This window comes from Mustela nigripes, chromosome 6 (assembly GCF_022355385.1).
Source record: "Mustela nigripes isolate SB6536 chromosome 6, MUSNIG.SB6536, whole genome shotgun sequence".
NCBI lineage: Eukaryota > Metazoa > Chordata > Mammalia > Carnivora > Mustelidae > Mustela > Mustela nigripes.
In genome coordinates, this window is record NC_081562.1 from 91544128 (window position 1) to 91560394 (window position 16267).

Genomic DNA, 16267 nt, shown 5'->3' on the forward strand with positions numbered 1-16267 from the left:
CTGGGATATCTGTTAAGTAAATGGTACACCTCCTTCCCATATACCTCCCCTCCTCAAATGACATAGATACTCCCAGAAGCCAGGTCAGGTTCTGAGTATTTATTCCAGGTAATGGTAGTCTCCAAGGGAAGACTGGAGAAAAGATAGGTATGGCTGTCCACCCTCAGCAAATCACAGCATCACGTGAGACTACTCAGACCTGCTGCTGCCCACTGAGGAGGGGCCTGTTCTCACCAATGGGGCAAGAGCGGAAGACCCGGGGCAGCCGCAGCCAATGGCTGCTACCATGTGGCAGCTGGGGAACGGGGAGAGCTGAGCCCTGCTTCAGAAGTCTTCGCCTGAAATTGGGAGAAGAAGGCAGAAACTGATTAGCAATGGACAAAAGAAGCCTATCTATGCTTCTCCAAAACAGAGGCCTCCGGTTTACTTGACCTTGATCCTAGCTCCCTCCCATTCTCACCAACAAGTTTCATCTTGTTTTGTTTTTATGGTAACCTCTATCCATTCCCCTCTTACCCTACAAGCTTCCTGGCTTTGAGGACCTTGGCATTCTAGGCCTGAGGATCTGCCCTTCTCACATATGGGCAGAGGACTCAGGTCACCCAATTTCCTCCACTCTCTTTTTTTTTTTTTTTTATTTATTTTTTTTACAGACAGAGATCACAAGTAGGCAGAGAGGCAGGCAGAGAGAGAGGGGAGAAAGCAGGCTCCCTGCTGAGCAGAGAGCCTGATGCAGGGCTCAATCCCAGGACCCCGGGATCATGACCTGAGCCAAAGGCAGAGGCTTTAACCCACTGAGCCACCCAGGCGCCCCTCTTTTTTTTTTTTTAAGATTTTTATTTATTTGACAGAGAGATCACAAGTAGGCGGAGAGGCAGGCAGAGAGAGGGGGAAGCAGGCTCCCTGCTGAGCAGAGAGCCTGATGCAGGGCTCTATCCTAGGACCCTGAGATCATGACCTGAGCTGAAGGCAGAGGCCTAACCCACTGAGCCACCCAGGCACCTCAGTTTACTCCACTCTTGATATTATTTTTTTTTTAAGATTTTATTTATTTATTTGACAGAGAGAGATCACAAGTAGGCAGAGAGGCAGGCAGGGAGAGGGAGAAGCAGGCTCCCTGCTGAGCAGAGAGCCCGATGCGGGGCTTGATCCCAGAACCCTGGGATCATGACCTGAGCCGAAGGCAGAGGCTTAACCCACTAAGCCACCCAGGTGCCCCACTCTTGATATTATTAATAACAATAGTCATCAGTGGGGCGCCTGGGTGGCTCAGTGGGTTAAAGCCTCTGCCTTCGGCTCAGGTCATGATCCCAGGGTCCTGGGATCAAGCCCCGCATCGGGCTCTTTGCTCAGCAGGAGCTTCCTCCTCTCTTTCTCTGCCTGCCTCTCTGCCTACTTGTAATCTCTGTCTGTCAAATAAAATAAATAAAATATTTAAAAAAAAAACAATAGTCATCAGTATCATCACTTATTATACTCCTGCTTCAGAGCTGGAGTATAATATGGTGCTTTACCCATATTATCTCTAATCCTTACAATGGCCGCCTATGGCAGATAATAGTTTTCCTACTTATTAGAGGCTCAGAGATGTTAAGCTGCTTTCCCAAGGTCCCTCCAGCCAGACTACAGCCCAGGTCCATTTAACTTCCAAGTTTGGGCTCTTTCCTTGGATACCATGCTTCTTCAAAAGAAGTGGTGGTTTCTTCTCCTCTTGAGGAAAAATGAGTAGTGGTAATAAGGGATAAGGGGGTATGAACTAGACAGTGGGACTCTCACCTATATATCAGAGATACAAGCACCGTAGCCATCAACACCAGCAAGATGCCCACAAACAGGGGAGCCTGTCCAGGGCCTGCTTCTTGACCTGTGAACAGAATCCCAGGCTTCGGTTAGTGTTTGCTCCCTGCCACATAGCCTCTGCCCATTCCCCCTCTTCATCCTAACTCTTGTCTAGGTACCTACCAGGCATTACAAGCTGGGTGCTGACCATTGCCAGACTGTTGGCATCGGCCAAAGACACATTGAGGCAGTAGGTCCCTGAGCCACCCTTTAGGACTTGGTGTAAAACCAGCTGGCAGGCAGGGCTGGGTGGCACAGGCTGACAGAGCCGCTGGGCAGGGGGCCGGCAGCCTGGTGAGGAGATGTCCATGCAAGCTTCCTTGGGCAGTCTGCAAGAGGTGTCCAGCTTAAGTCAGGGCAACTGGGAGGGAGCACTAGACACCAGAGAGCAATGCAACAGTCAATCTAAGATTTCTCAGGACAACTAGTGGGACACTCACCCTCCTTGGCAAGAAACTGTCAGCTCAAATGCATCCCCTTCGCTGGATGGCACAGCCTGTAGGATCTCAGCTCTCTCAATACCTCCTGCAAAGTTGCAAGAGTTTAGGTCTGGGATGCCTCTACCAGGCCTCTCCAAAGGCCCACAGAGAGGAAAACCCTAGGCCTGCTTCCCCAATCCCATCCCTGCCTTCAAAAGAAAAACGCTGGAATTTGAGTGTTCTTGTCCCGCTTAGTAACTCCCTCCAAGGTATGCTTCCACTGGCCAGCCTTAGGCAGTACACACCTCCCTCCACCAGCCCCCAAAGCAGTCAAGACTCACGGACAATGTCCAGGGTGAGAGAAAAGGAGCCGTATCGATATAGAACACAATCCAGAGGGGTCTGTCGCTTTGCCAGGATTAAGGTAGCTGCATCATCCAGCAGGGTACTCTGGGAACCTGGCAGGAGAGGATTGAAGAAGAGACAAATGACTCACCTGGAAGTAGAGGCCACACAGGCATTTTTCTAGGTAGACCCAGAGCTGGTGGATCATGACTTGGAATCAGAAAAAACCTGGAAAACCTCATTTTACAGATAAGGAAACTAGAGCCCAGAAGGAGGAATAGGCACCCTAGAGTCACACAGTTAGGAGTAGAGTTGGAGTTTTAAGAAATCCCAAATGTGGGCGCCTGGGTGGCTCAGTGGGTTAAGCCGCTGCCTTCGGCTCAGGTCATGATCACAGGGTCCTGAGATGGAGTCCCGAATCGGGCTCTCTGCTCAGCAGGGAGCCTGCTTCCCTCTCTCTCTCTCTCTCTCTCTGCCTGCCTCTCCATCTACTTGTGATTTCTCTCTATCAAATAAATAAATAAAATCTTAAAAAAAAAAGAAAGAAAGAAAGAAATCCCAAATGTTTCTCTCCCCCCACATTGTGCTGGGTCCTTGTCTAGACACGACACAAGTGCCACCCTGTCACGCCTACCTTTTCAGCGTTCCTACCACAATTTCAGGTTGACCTGCTTTAAGATAGAATCCAGGGGTGGGAAATGGTGCCAGAATCTGAGACAGAATATTATGCATTTATACTTGCACAGAAAAGTGAGATCCGATTATTATGTAAATGACCGCGGTGTTTTCCCTGGCCTTCTCCTCAGGGAATAACTCTCCTCAGGGACAGAGAAGCAGCAAGCACTCGCTCCATGGCCCAGGGCAGACCCTGGTTTCCTGGTTTCCATATCTATTCCATATTACTAAGAGGGACTTGAGGGCCTAAAACTAGTGGGAGCTCTGATGGGATTCCATTGATGAGCAAAGGATTGGGTATCATCTGTGGCCTAGGTAAGTCTTTGAGTTCTTCAGAGTAGTGACAAATGCCCCACCCCAATGAACCTCGTTCACACTGGCCCTCTTACCTGTTATACCTTCCATAGACACGAAAGGGTTGGCGTCTGGACCCTCAGGCTCAGGTGTGGGCACCTCTCCAGCTGTGGGCTCCACCGACTCTTTCGTTGTTACCTGTGCAGCTGTGGTTCCAGAGGGCTCTGCGGTTGACCCTTCACGGGTTGTACCTACAGTCTCTGCAAGTGTGGTGCCTGTAACCTCTGAGCTTGGAACCTGCTGAGCTGTAGTACCTGTGCCCTCTGTGCTTAACACCTGTACGAGTGTAGTGACCTCCGTGGTCGGCATCTGCACAGCTGTGGTTCTGGAAGGCTCCGCAGTTGGCACCTGACTACGTGTAGTACTTCTGACTTCTGCAGTAGGCACGTGCTCAGCTGTGGTGCCAGGGGCCTCTGAAGTTGGCACGTGCCCATCTGTGGTGACTGGAACTGGGGAGGAGCCACAGGATGTGAGAGGAATGGCAGCCTGCAGCACTACCTGGGCAGTGATTGGGCCGGACTCTAGGTAAGTGTGAGTGACCACGAGGGCCCGAGAGATCAGGGTCCCAGTATGGTCTCCAAAGTCCCAGGTGTAGGAGAGGTCAGCCCCGGACAAATAACCACTGGGGTCATGGAGCTGGAGGGCAAAGGTCAAAGGATGATTTCTCAGGAAGTGCTTGTTCCCTCCATCCAAGGCCTGCAGCTGGGACACACTCACGGAGAAAGGCACCTGGTCTGGGATTGGAGCCAGAAAAGGTGAGAACTAGACGTGGGCCCCAGCTTCTTTCACAGCCACACTCTCCAACTCAAGCTGACTGGACCTTCACTGGCTCCAAGCCCCACATTCTTCCGCCCACGTCTTCCTGGCTCTGCCCTTTTAAGGTTACACACCATTTCTCTTTTCCCCATTCCATTTTCCCCTTTCCCTTCTCTCCTTTCCAGTCAGGCCAGGCCTCCCCATCTTTTACCTCCTTGCAACGGGCTCTGCCCCTTCCTGAATCCTTACCTGTAATGGTGAAGGCTGAGCAGGAGTGAGCAAGGGGCACGTAGCTCTGGGACTCCCTGCGGTGGTAGACAGTCACTTCCATGGTATGTGTGCCCAGCATTGCCTTGCCTGTCACAATGCTCAGTCCTGACACTGGGCCCCCCAGAACTTGCCAGTATTGGCCTGAGGTTTTTGAAAAGAAAAGCAGGAGTTGGGGAGGTACTGATCAAAGGCAACGGAGGGGAAGGATTAGAGACAGGACATCAGAGAAAGAAGGTCAAGTAATCTACTAAGTATGGTTATTTCTGATAGTATTTGGAAGGTTGTCCTATGAGGGTCAGGAAAGGAATCCTGGTAAGGGGCTCCATGGGATAGGACAATAATTGGGGAAGGGCCCCCAGAAACAATTATAATGTAGAGAGTTGGAGGGGGCTAGGTGCTATAGAAGAGGAAAGAGCCATGGGGGCAATGAAGATTAGGGAAACTCACAGAGAAAAATGAAACAGGATCAGGTAGGAAGAGGTGAATCCAAGTATGGATGACTCACCCCAGGTCTTCCAGACATAAACAAAGCTTCTTGTCTGAGACCAACGGCCAGGTGGGCAGGCCTTCCCATCAGGGAAGATGCAGGCATCGTTAGGTACCTGGGGATACACTGGCTGTCCTCTCCACACCTGGCTCCCTGAAGGGTAGACACGGAGTCATCCTTGAAACCTGGCATTCCTTTCTATACATCAAAACCCCTACCAGGGCTCCCAGAGGGGGGCTGTGGGAATACTCCTTAGCTACATAGTATGTTCCCTTTGCTATCACCCATTTGGGGTGGTAGCAGAAAGAATGGAAACTGGAATTAAAGATCCATGTGTACTCAATGACAGACAGAGGAAAGAGACTGGAATATCATATATCAACATGTTTACAGTGGTTTGCCCTAGCTAGTGGGATAAAAACAATAAGAGCATCAGCTAACACTTACTGGGCCTCACCTTAGCCTAGGGCAGGTATTATGCTCAATTCTTTATATATTATCACATTTTAATCCTTACAACAAACGTTCAAGGTGGGTATCCTTGTATCCCCCTCATACAGAGAAGGCAATGGAAGCACAGAACAGTTAAGTAACTTGCCCAGGGTAACGTGTTATTTATAAATTTAAATCTATGTCTGTCTAAACTCTAGGTCCACTGGGCCTTTTGTCCCCAATTTTGCATACTATATAGATTTTTTTTGCTTTATCTGTGTTTTTAAAATTTTTTTCTACAACGAATATTATAGAATATATAATTTGCTAAAAAAAGTAGAGTGGAGGGACGCCTGGGTGGCTCAGTTGGTTGGACGACTGCCTTCGGCTCAGGTCATGATCCTGGAGTCCCGGGATCGAGTCCCGCATCGGACTCCCAGCTCCATGGGGAGTCTGCTTCTATCTCTGACCTTCTCCTCGTTCATGCTCTCTCTCACTGTCTCTCTCTCAAGTAAATAAATAAAATCTTTTAAAAAAAAAAAAAAAAGTAGAGTGGAAGGGGGACATTCCTTGAGCTCACGGGGGACGCCAACCAATCTGAGCCCTTGGAATAAGGGCCTGGAGTAGAGAGGTACTCACCATTGATGATGGTGTTGTTGGCCCAGACGACTTGCCCATCTGGCAGCACCTTTTGGCTTTCAGGGAAGTGCAGGGCAATAGAGAAGGAGGCATTTGCCCCAACCAGTGTAGGCCCGTCATTACTGACCTTCAATGACACCTGGCCACCTGGGAAGGACTAGCTGCATTAGCTGGGACTCCTTGGTTTTTCCTCCCCTTATAGCTTTCCCCTTCCCATCTTCCCCAAGCTCCATTCAACCCATATCTTGCTCCTCTCGACATCCCATGCCCTCCCTGGAAATTGCCAATTTCTCACCTCTCCAGCAGTCAGTCCTCTGTATTTCTGCCCACTCTGGATATAGCTGCCTGTTCCAGGCTTTAGTTGTAAGCTGCCTTTGGACACCAAGCCAGTCCTGGTCTCTGGGTCCTGTAAAGAAGGTACCATGAAAGCCCTAGGTTCACCCCTCAGTCCCTTGTCAGGGGATTTTATTTTATTTTATTTTATTTACTTTTTAAAAGATTTTATTTATTTGACAAATACAGATCGCAAGTAGGCAGAGAGGCAGGCAGAGAGAGAGAGAAAAGGAGGCAGGCTGGCTCCTGCTGAGCAGAGAGCCTGATGTGGGGCTCGAACCCAGGACCCTGGAATCATGACCCGAGCTGAAGACAGAGGCTTTAACCCACTGAGCCACCCTGGCGCCCTTGTCAGGGGATTTTAAATTACTGAATAGCCACCATGTGCTAGGTACAAAGGACTTAAGAAATGAATAAGATACGGCCCTGGAGGGATTCAAGACATGTCCATACAATTCTAATAATTCAAGGCACTGCTTAATATGAGCCATAACAGACATGCACAAAGTGCAACAAAACAACAGACTAAAGGGATTGGTTCCACTCTGGCAGATTGGGAAAGACCACTGGAGTGAGGAGTTTGCCTGTGGGATAGAACACTCTGGGCAGAAGGACCAACACAAGAGGATGCATGGAGGCATGATAGAAACTTCCTGTGTGGTTAATACACACTGTAAGAGATGAGGCCAAGAAGACAAGTAAAGGCCCTGAGTGCCAAGCAAAGGAATTTGGCCTTCATTCTGTAGGGTAGGCCACAGCAGGAGATTGTGTTTGTTTCATTGAGATATAATTCCTATAACATAAAATTTACCCTTCAGAAGCTTTTTGAATATGACCAGATCTGTGTTTTAGAAGGACCGCCATGGCAAGCAGTGTAGAGGATGGATCAGAGGCAGGCAAAATTTGGGAGTGGGGACCAAGCAGACAATTATAACTGACCAAGAAAGAGGGTTGAGAAAAAAGGATATGATCTGATATGATCATATTTCAGGCTTCTCCTACCCATTTGATTTAGCGATGGCATGGGCACCTGAGCTCCCTCATATAATATGAAAAAAGGATCTAGGGGCGCCTGGGTGGCTCAGTGGGTTAAGCCTCTGCCTTTGGCTTAGGTCATGATCTCAGGGTCCTGGGATCGAGCCCTGCATCGGGCTCTCTATCCTCCTCTCTCTCTCTCTGCCTGCCTCTCTGCCTCCTTGTGATCTCTGTCAAATAAATAAATAAATAAAATCTTTAAAATAAAAAAAAGGATCTATATATGCCTCACCCAGGTACAACAACTATCAACATCTTGCCACATTTGCTTTATCTGTCCTTTGCTGTTTTTGTTTGTTTATTTGTTGGCTAAAGTATTTAGAAGCAAACTGCAGACATCTTGTTCTTTTAACTCTACAATTTCAGTACATATCTGTAAAAAATATGAACATTTTCTTGAATAAGCACAATGTCTTTTCACAATGGACAAAATTATAGAACCCAATTCATATAAAATTTCATGAATATCTAAAAATATCTTATGATTGAAAAAACCAGAATCCAAAAAGTAAGCACAATCTTTTAAGAGGCTCAGGTAGACAGGTATGAACAGAATATTTCCAGAATACATTAAGGAAATAGTAAAGAAAAAGACTTGAAACTGCAGCATAAAAGAGGGAAGTCAGATCAAGGAGAACTTCCCAGAAGTCTAGAGACCAGGGATCTAGAGAGACAGAGGGGATAGTGGGATATGATATCTATATTTTAGCACAGGAGAAACTACCTTCACTGCATTTCTAATGTGTACTGGAAACCTAGCTGAGTCTGCGGGGGGCGGGGGGGGACGTCTAGAATCATCTCATTGAGCATCCCACCACTAGAGTAAGAGAATCATAAGATATCCCATTCTTTCTTCACTCCCAACCCTCCCTCCTCAGAGCAGCACGGGACATTCCAGACCCTCTCACCACCCCCACCCCCACCCCTTGCTCCTGTCACGAGGCCCCAATCCCCCAGAGCCTTTTCATGTGATGCTCAGCTGAGACCCCTCTGCCTGTCTCTTCCAGCCCTAGAACAAAAGCATGAGCTGTGTTCACCCATCCCCATCCCAAAGAGGGGAGGTGGTACCTCCTTACCTTTTCTATCCAATGCCATATTCTTTTTTTTTTTTTAAGATTTTTTTTTATTTATTCATTTGAGAGAGAGACAGTGAGAGAGAACATGAGCGAGGAGAAGGTCAGAGGGAGAAGCAGACTCCCCATGGATCTGGGAGCCCGATGTGGGACTCGATCCCGGGACTCCCGGATCATGACCTGAGCCGAAGGCAGTCGTCCAACCAACTGAGCCACCCAGGCGCCCCCCAATGCCATATTCTTTTAGTCCTCACTTATAATACCCTATCCCAAGTGCCTGAGTCATTCCCTAAGTCTTCCATGTATTCCCTTTTGAAGCCCCTGCTCCAGCTCATTGTCCAGGGAGCCTCAGAATTAGGGCCACAATGACCCACTAACCTTTTGCCCTTCCAAGCAGATGGGATTATTTTCAAGCTCAGTCCCAAATCTCCGCATAGTGAGGGAGCTCAGATGCCCATGCCATCGCTAAATCAAATGGGTATGAGAAGCCTGAAATATTGCTGGTATCTCCCATGAGGAGGGGAAAAACCAGAGCAGGTGTGCAACTACAAATTCACACTTGTTCATGTCCACACACCACACACTCACCTTCTGTGGCCCCCACAGCCAGAAGAGAACTCATCACAGCCATAAAGAGAAGGCATTTCCTCAGCACCAGACTCATCTTGTTCTTTCTTCCAGCAACGAAAGACGCTGGGGGGCTGGGACAAGCCCCTATATAGGAGAGGGGTGCTCATTTGCATAGCCCTTCCCCCTCTCCCTCCTGGAGAAGCTTGGGAGGGGCAGGAGGACCAAAGAAAGGCAGAACTGACAAGGGATCCTGGTCACTGGACGTCCGCTACTCAATGTCAGTTTTTGGTTTCACTAGGTCACACCCTTATTGACTGGAAAATCGGAAATAATTGGTGGAAGGTCAACTACGTAACATGTACCCGACACATAAAATTCATCATAGGCTGGTGAATCAATCTAGTTTTGGGTCAAGCCAGGAAACCTCTCAGAAACAGAGGCCCTGCATCCCAAACCACAGAGACAGAATAAGGTGGATAAAGACGCGGGACGAACATCTTTGAGGCCCAGAAAACCCATACAACGAGACTCCTAGCTTCCTGCTATTAAAACAGATTTTCTGGGCCAGGTGGAATTTAATCTTAGGACGAGACACATTTTCCTAGGGTTGGTGAAACGGCAAATTAAAGATCAGGAAATCCCTACAGATTCAGAAACAGGTGAGAAACTCGACTTCAAACCAGGTACTTGGAAAAAGACATTTAGCTTCCCCACCGAGACAGAAACTTGTATTAAGTAGCCTCAGAACTAAACTTGCGTGAAGTGGAGTCATTTGCGGCGGCTAGGGCGCTGGGCTCACCCCCCGCTCTGACGTTAACCAATAGGAAGGGTTAGGGGCGGAGCTAGGGAAACGCGGGAAGGAGGGGCGGGGCCTCTGGTGGCGGTAGGGAACTGGAGGGGAGGCGGCAACATTGTTTCAAGTTGGACAAATTGACAAGAGCGAGAGATACACTCCGTTCCATCCCGACCTGGGGCTGCAGAGCTGGGCCGGTTTCCCCCTCCTCCACTCCCCGAGAGCCGGGGCCCACCTTTTGCAGGGTTCCCAGGCCCCAGCTCCAGGGCCGGGCTGACCCGACTCGCTAGCGCTTCATGGAGAACTTCCAAAAAGTGGAAAAGATCGGAGAGGGCACGTACGGAGTTGTGTACAAAGCCAAAAACAAGGTGACGGGAGAAGTGGTGGCGCTTAAAAAAATCCGCCTGGACACGTGAGTGGCCTCTGTACCCGGGACTCCTCTAACTCGGGAGCTCCTTGAGTGCCCCCCGCCCCCACCCCAAGAGGCGGGTAGCCGTCCAAGGACCGGAAGGTAGCAGGGAGGGACTTCTTTTGAAGTGGAGAGGTGGGTTGGAGGACAGTGAAGGGTTTCCCTGTGGAGAGTACTGGGCACTGTAGAATCTACGGGAAACTTCCTCCCCAAAGCCGAGTGATGCCCCCAAATGTGCAGTCAGAAAGACTCAGAAAGAGGAAGGAGGCCTCAGAGATGGGGTCCAGGACTCTCCGTAGAGTTGGGTTTTGTGGGAACCGGTGAAGAACACCTTTCTGAATGAAGAGCCCTCCTCACTGCCCCAGCCCCACCCTCATCTTAGAATTCTCTACCTCTTTCAAAAGAATGGCAGTTGAACCTCACTGGCCCCTCTAGGGAGGCTGGGTGCTGCTACTCCTATTTTTTCCCTGTTACCTTCTCTCTTCTTCACCTCCACCAGAAGGCTTTACCTACCTACCCTAGGAAAAGAAGAAATAATGACCTTAACGTATCCAAAAACCACTCCCTGTCCACCCATGAATTAACTCCTACAGCACCCTTTCTCTTTTCTCACTTTCCTAGGGGATGCTGGGGTGGTCTGTCATTGGGAGGAAAAGAATGACTGGGCTGGGGGGAAAGGAGTATTTGTAACCACATTCCTATCTCTGCTTTCTCAACCTCTCCAAGTGAGACAGAGGGTGTACCCAGTACTGCTATACGAGAGATCTCTCTGCTTAAGGAGCTTAACCACCCTAATATTGTCAAGTAAGTATACACCTAGAAAGCGCTCTGACAGTGAAGGAGGATGTGTTCTGTCTTTGTAGCCTGGGTATTACTCTAACTCCCCTCCATTTCTGGACCTCCCTTACCTAGGCTGCTGGATGTCATCCACACGGAAAACAAACTCTACCTGGTTTTTGAGTTTCTGCATCAGGATCTGAAGAAATTTATGGATGCCTCTGCTTTGACTGGCATTCCTCTTCCCCTCATCAAGGTAATCCTTCTCATCAACTCCTCCCCAACATGGGCAAGTTTTGTGGGTACTGAAAGGGGGCAATTCAGACAGAGTGATGATTTTTAATCTTGGCTTCCTTCCCAGCCCTCATCCCCCCTACACACACACACACACACACACACACACACACACACACACCCCTTTCTTTTGTGGCTCTTTCACTGCTCATTATGCTTATTAACCCCTGGGCTGGTCAGGAGAATCAAAGAAGTTGAAACTCTGGTGAGTCAATTTTGTAGCACAGGTGGAAAGTCAGATGAAACTCAGATAAATGGGACTTGAGGGCACTTGGTAGATTCCTCCAAGAAGCCCTTCCACTTGTTTGGTAGGAGAAATAGTCAGTGAATCACTGCTGTCTGTTCTAGCTCTGGGTTCTTTACTCCCTGAGCTACTTTCACTCTATCAACAAGCGTTTATTCAATGCACATTGAGCACATTCAATGTGCTAGGCACAGGATATGGAAAAGAGATGCAAAACTAAATAAGACCTGGTCCTTGTCTTCACTGGAAGGGCCTCTCCTCCATGGGGAGATACAGTTTATAAACATATCATTATAATCCAATACAGTAAAAGGCTGTAGTCAAGCTTTGCAGGCAGAGTAGACCCTAATAGCTCACTGTGGTAGAGAAACAAAGTCCTCTCTCTCTTCTTTGTCAGAGCTATCTGTTCCAGCTGCTCCAAGGCCTAGCCTTCTGCCATTCTCATCGGGTTCTGCACCGAGACCTCAAACCTCAGAATCTGCTTATCAATGCAGAGGGTGCCATCAAGCTAGCAGACTTTGGACTAGCCAGAGCATTTGGAGTCCCTGTTCGTACTTACACCCATGAGGTGAGACCCTCTCTGCATTTCTTCTCTGAACTTCTGGAAGGTGTTAACAAGGACATTCACAAAATTACTAAACCTACCTGGCCAGCAGTTTCTCTCTCCACTAGATGGAAAGTATCTCTGGCACCCCAAGAAGTTTTAGAGTATGCACTGAGTTCATACTGTGGGGCTAACTGGGCTTTGATAGGTACCAAGCCAGGAAAGCTGGATGGCACACTGTTAAAAATTAGGACCGCTTGTCTCAAGTTTTCCCGGAGGGTTGCAAATTGTGGGTTCAGAAAATATGGTCCTCAGAGTCATGGGCGAGGCTAACTCTGGTCTAAGAAGTTTTATGTAATCATTTAATGAGGGAAAGTCAGAAATATGGGAAGGAAGAAGGGAAAGAGAGTTAGCAGAGTAACACTGAGGAGCTGAGATGTGGGAATCACCATGCCCTGTGCACCACCCCTCCTCTTCCTGCTCTTGTCCCCAGGTCGTGACCCTGTGGTACCGAGCACCTGAAATCCTTCTGGGCTGCAAGTACTACTCCACAGCTGTAGATATCTGGAGCCTGGGCTGCATCTTTGCTGAGATGGTACGGAGGCAAGCCCAAGTTCCACCCAGTTCACTCTTCCCCATATTCAAGAACACCAGAATTATTTCTCTGCCTAGACCAGTGGCACTTCTGTTATCATAAGACTTCTTTCTCCAGAGTAGCACCAAGGCGGGTAGGGGGGAAAGGACAGGACTGTTGTCCTTGATGTCAACCACAATGTTGGTACAGCCTCAGACGGCCTTAGCACTTAATACACATCTCTTATTGACAAACTGAGCTAAATCTGTAGCTGTTTTAGCTTTAGTTTGCATTTATTTGGGAGAATGAGTACCTACCATTCGGTGCCTCCTTCATTTGGCCTGTAGACCTTATTGTAGGGTTCCAGGAGTACAGCGAAACCAACTGTATTCACCTTATCTATACTGTTTATTTAAACTACAAACTTAAACCATGTGCCTCTCAACTTCTGGCTCTTCAGACTGAAGAATCCCCGAGCCCCAGCCTTTTATAGGAGCTTTTGTCCCCTTTAATATAACAGTGGAGTGGGCTGCATTTTCAAATCAAATCAGCAATTTGTTTTATGGTCCTTTATTTGGGTTGTAACTGGGGGCTTAGAGACCATTAGCCTGTATGTAAAATGTGCATTTATCCCCCAGTACATTACCTTACAATTGCCCATATTCCTCTCTCAATTCATCAAAAAATATTTGTTAAGCACCTAGTGTGTACCCAGCACCATGCTAGGTGCTGTGGGGAACACAGAAGAAATGGAAGACACAGTCTCTGCCCGCTGTGCTCCTATCTAGAAGTGGCTGCATCACAAGGAGGGGGGATGACCGCAGTGTCTACCCCACACCCCGTGAGTGGCTTGGGATCCCTTTGCTACATGTCAGTGGCACCCCAGACATTCACCCCCTCCCAGCCCCACCCAGCCTTGGGGATCTGCAAAGGCATGGTTGGGGGAAGGAAGGAGGGGGCAAGGAGAGAGATGAAGGGACTTCATTGTCTCAAGCTCTGTGTGACTGACCCCATGAAAGGCCCTGGGGAGGGAGTCATGGGGCCCAGCTGACCTTCCACTGCCTGTGGGAACCTCCTTTGCACAGGGAGCAGCTTTGACTGACATCAGTGCGGGTCTTGGCCTTTTCTCTTTCCCCATTTTCAGGTGACCCGCCGGGCCTTATTCCCTGGAGATTCTGAAATTGACCAACTTTTCCGGATCTTTCGGACTCTGGGGACCCCAGATGAAGTGGTTTGGCCAGGAGTTACTTCTATGCCTGATTATAAGCCAAGTTTCCCCAAGTGGGCCCGGCAGGATTTTAGCAAAGTTGTTCCTCCCTTGGATGAAGATGGACGGAGCTTGCTATCGGTGAGAGTTGGGGATGGGCACCCATTTCCTCTCATTTACTCCCCTAGGGCAGGTTTTTTTCCAGGATGAAGGAAGATGAGACCCTGGACTCTGGGTCTTGGCATTTCCCTAGCCCCTGCTTTTCTCTCTCCCTATTGGCACACCTATTCAAATATAGGGAGGAGGGAATTGGGGTTAAAGGAATTCTGGTTTCCTGATTTCTTGGAACACCTGCTGCCCATGTAGTCCACTGTCACATCACTGAAGTCAGCATACATCTCTCCCTCCAGCAAATGCTGCACTACGACCCCAACAAGCGGATTTCGGCAAAGGCAGCTCTGGCTCACCCTTTCTTCCAGGATGTGACCAAGCCAGTACCCCACCTTCGACTCTGATGTCTTTCCCCCAGCCCCTACCCCAAGTCTCACCCTCTCCTCCAGAGGGCCCTCATTTGGCTTGGCCCTGGGCTATTTGCCCTCTGTTCTGGTCTGGCTGCCTTCACACCCACCTCCCCCTCTTAGCCAGCCAACTTGGGATATAAGGGGTAGAGGGGAGAAACAGGTGAAAATGAAAGGAAGCTTCAGTATTAGATGCACTTAAGTCCCTCCATCACCCTCTCCCCCTCCTCTTAGTCATTGCTGAGGAGGGCTGGTATTAAAAAAAAAAAAAAAAAAAAAAAAGACTGACTCTTTCCCCCCACCCCCCACATAGGGTTTGCCATCCCAATCTCTGAAAGCCCTGAAATTATTATTTCCTGTGTTTAAGATGACAGACACACCAAGCCTTCTGTGGCCACTGTGTAAGACCAACTGATAGCAGAGGACCTAAGTTGGAACTTTTGAAAACTAAGCAAAACAAAAACATAGGGAGAGCCCTGTTTTAAAGAATTAGGTTATAAAATAGACCAACCAGTTTATACCCTAGTTTTAGTGTTTCATCTCACCTAACAGTCTAGGAGACTCAAGACTTCCAGTCTCTGTAGCCCTGATGGGACTACAGTAGAAATGATTGCCCCTAGTCCCCCTATCTGTCCCTCCTATGGGCAAGAGGTGTTTAAGAAGCTCTAGGACAGGGACTGTGCTTTACCATGGCCTTATGAGGCAAGGAAAAGTTGTCTGAATGTTTCTCTTCCTTTTAAGATTCTTAGTTCTTAATGTCCTAGGTCCCATCTTCCTCTGAAGGCCAACCCCCACAGGAGTGGAAATTAGGGTTTAGACATCATTTTGAGAATGCTGACACGTTTTTAGGGCTGGGACTGAATGAGGGCATTGGGAAAATTTTTTTCTTTAAAAGAAGGATGAACAATTATATTTATATTTCATTCAGGTTATAGTAGTTTTTTAAGTAGGAATGGGTGGATGAGTTGCCACGTGCACCTTGGGATTTTGTAATGCAAATGTTTAAAAAAGAGTATTTTTCCTTTTTATGATTTTGTCTCTCTTCTCCCACCTCTTCAAGTGTTCTTGCTATTAACGTTATTTGTAATTTAGTTTGTAATCATTAAAAACAAAAGTTCCTAGTTTTATAGTTTATCACTTTCCTCCTTTAATTACATATTTATTTACTGAAAGAATGATGTGAGAGAGAGAATATGAATGTGTATATGTGATAGCTGGTTTCAGAGCTCCCCTTTCACTAATCTCTCTGTGCAGGGCTACCCACCTCACCCAGTTTAGCCACTTTTATGCAACTGGGATATAGCCCCCATTTTATTGCTGGGGAAACAGAAACCTACTTCACTTTCCCCACAAACCTGAATCATCCCCTGACAACACACACAAACACACACACACACACACACACACACACACCACATACATATACATTCAAGGTGGCAATTCCAGAATTTCAGAGACTTAGGAGGGCCTTAGGAGCAGCAGTGCGGTTGGTAGTGGGCTCCAATGGGAATTCGCCTGAACACTGAATTTCCCGATAAGCTCGTCGTTTTTCTGTTTTATTGTACATCACAGTTTTCTAAAGATACTTTAATCACATTTACATACGACTCAGAATATATCAGTTGTCTGTATGAAAAATTATAATGGAGGGTGATAAAGTCTCCCCAAGCTACCACTTAA

The 16267-nt window shown here is 48.1% G+C and overlaps 2 protein-coding genes across 4 annotated transcripts; one reads left to right on the forward strand and one right to left on the reverse strand.

Moving 5' to 3' along the window:
- Positions 1–84: 84 nt before the first annotated feature.
- Positions 85–9363, reverse strand: PMEL (premelanosome protein). The gene is made up of 11 exons (XM_059403368.1): positions 9246–9363; positions 6512–6622; positions 6217–6363; positions 5164–5298; positions 4638–4799; positions 3668–4366; positions 2600–2716; positions 2280–2364; positions 1963–2168; positions 1777–1864; positions 85–338 (listed from the first exon to the last, which is right to left on the reverse strand). Exons 1-11 carry the CDS (start codon positions 9319–9321, stop codon positions 194–196), a joined length of 1971 nt encoding a protein of 656 aa, XP_059259351.1. The 5' UTR covers positions 9322–9363; the 3' UTR covers positions 85–193.
- A 734-nt stretch (positions 9364–10097) lies between these two features.
- Positions 10098–15721, forward strand: CDK2 (cyclin dependent kinase 2). Of its 3 annotated transcripts, XM_059403359.1 has the most exons (8): positions 10098–10432; positions 11156–11233; positions 11342–11462; positions 12142–12312; positions 12782–12883; positions 13560–13703; positions 14007–14210; positions 14480–15721. In XM_059403359.1, the coding sequence occupies exons 1-8, from the start codon at positions 10317–10319 to the stop codon at positions 14582–14584; spliced, it is 1041 nt and encodes a 346-aa protein (XP_059259342.1). In that variant the 5' UTR covers positions 10098–10316; the 3' UTR covers positions 14585–15721. The 3 variants fall into 3 exon arrangements, with proteins under 3 accessions (XP_059259342.1, XP_059259343.1, XP_059259344.1); XM_059403360.1 differs by lacking the exon at positions 13560–13703; XM_059403361.1 differs by lacking the exons at positions 12782–12883; positions 13560–13703.
- The last annotated feature ends 546 nt before the right edge of the window (positions 15722–16267 follow it).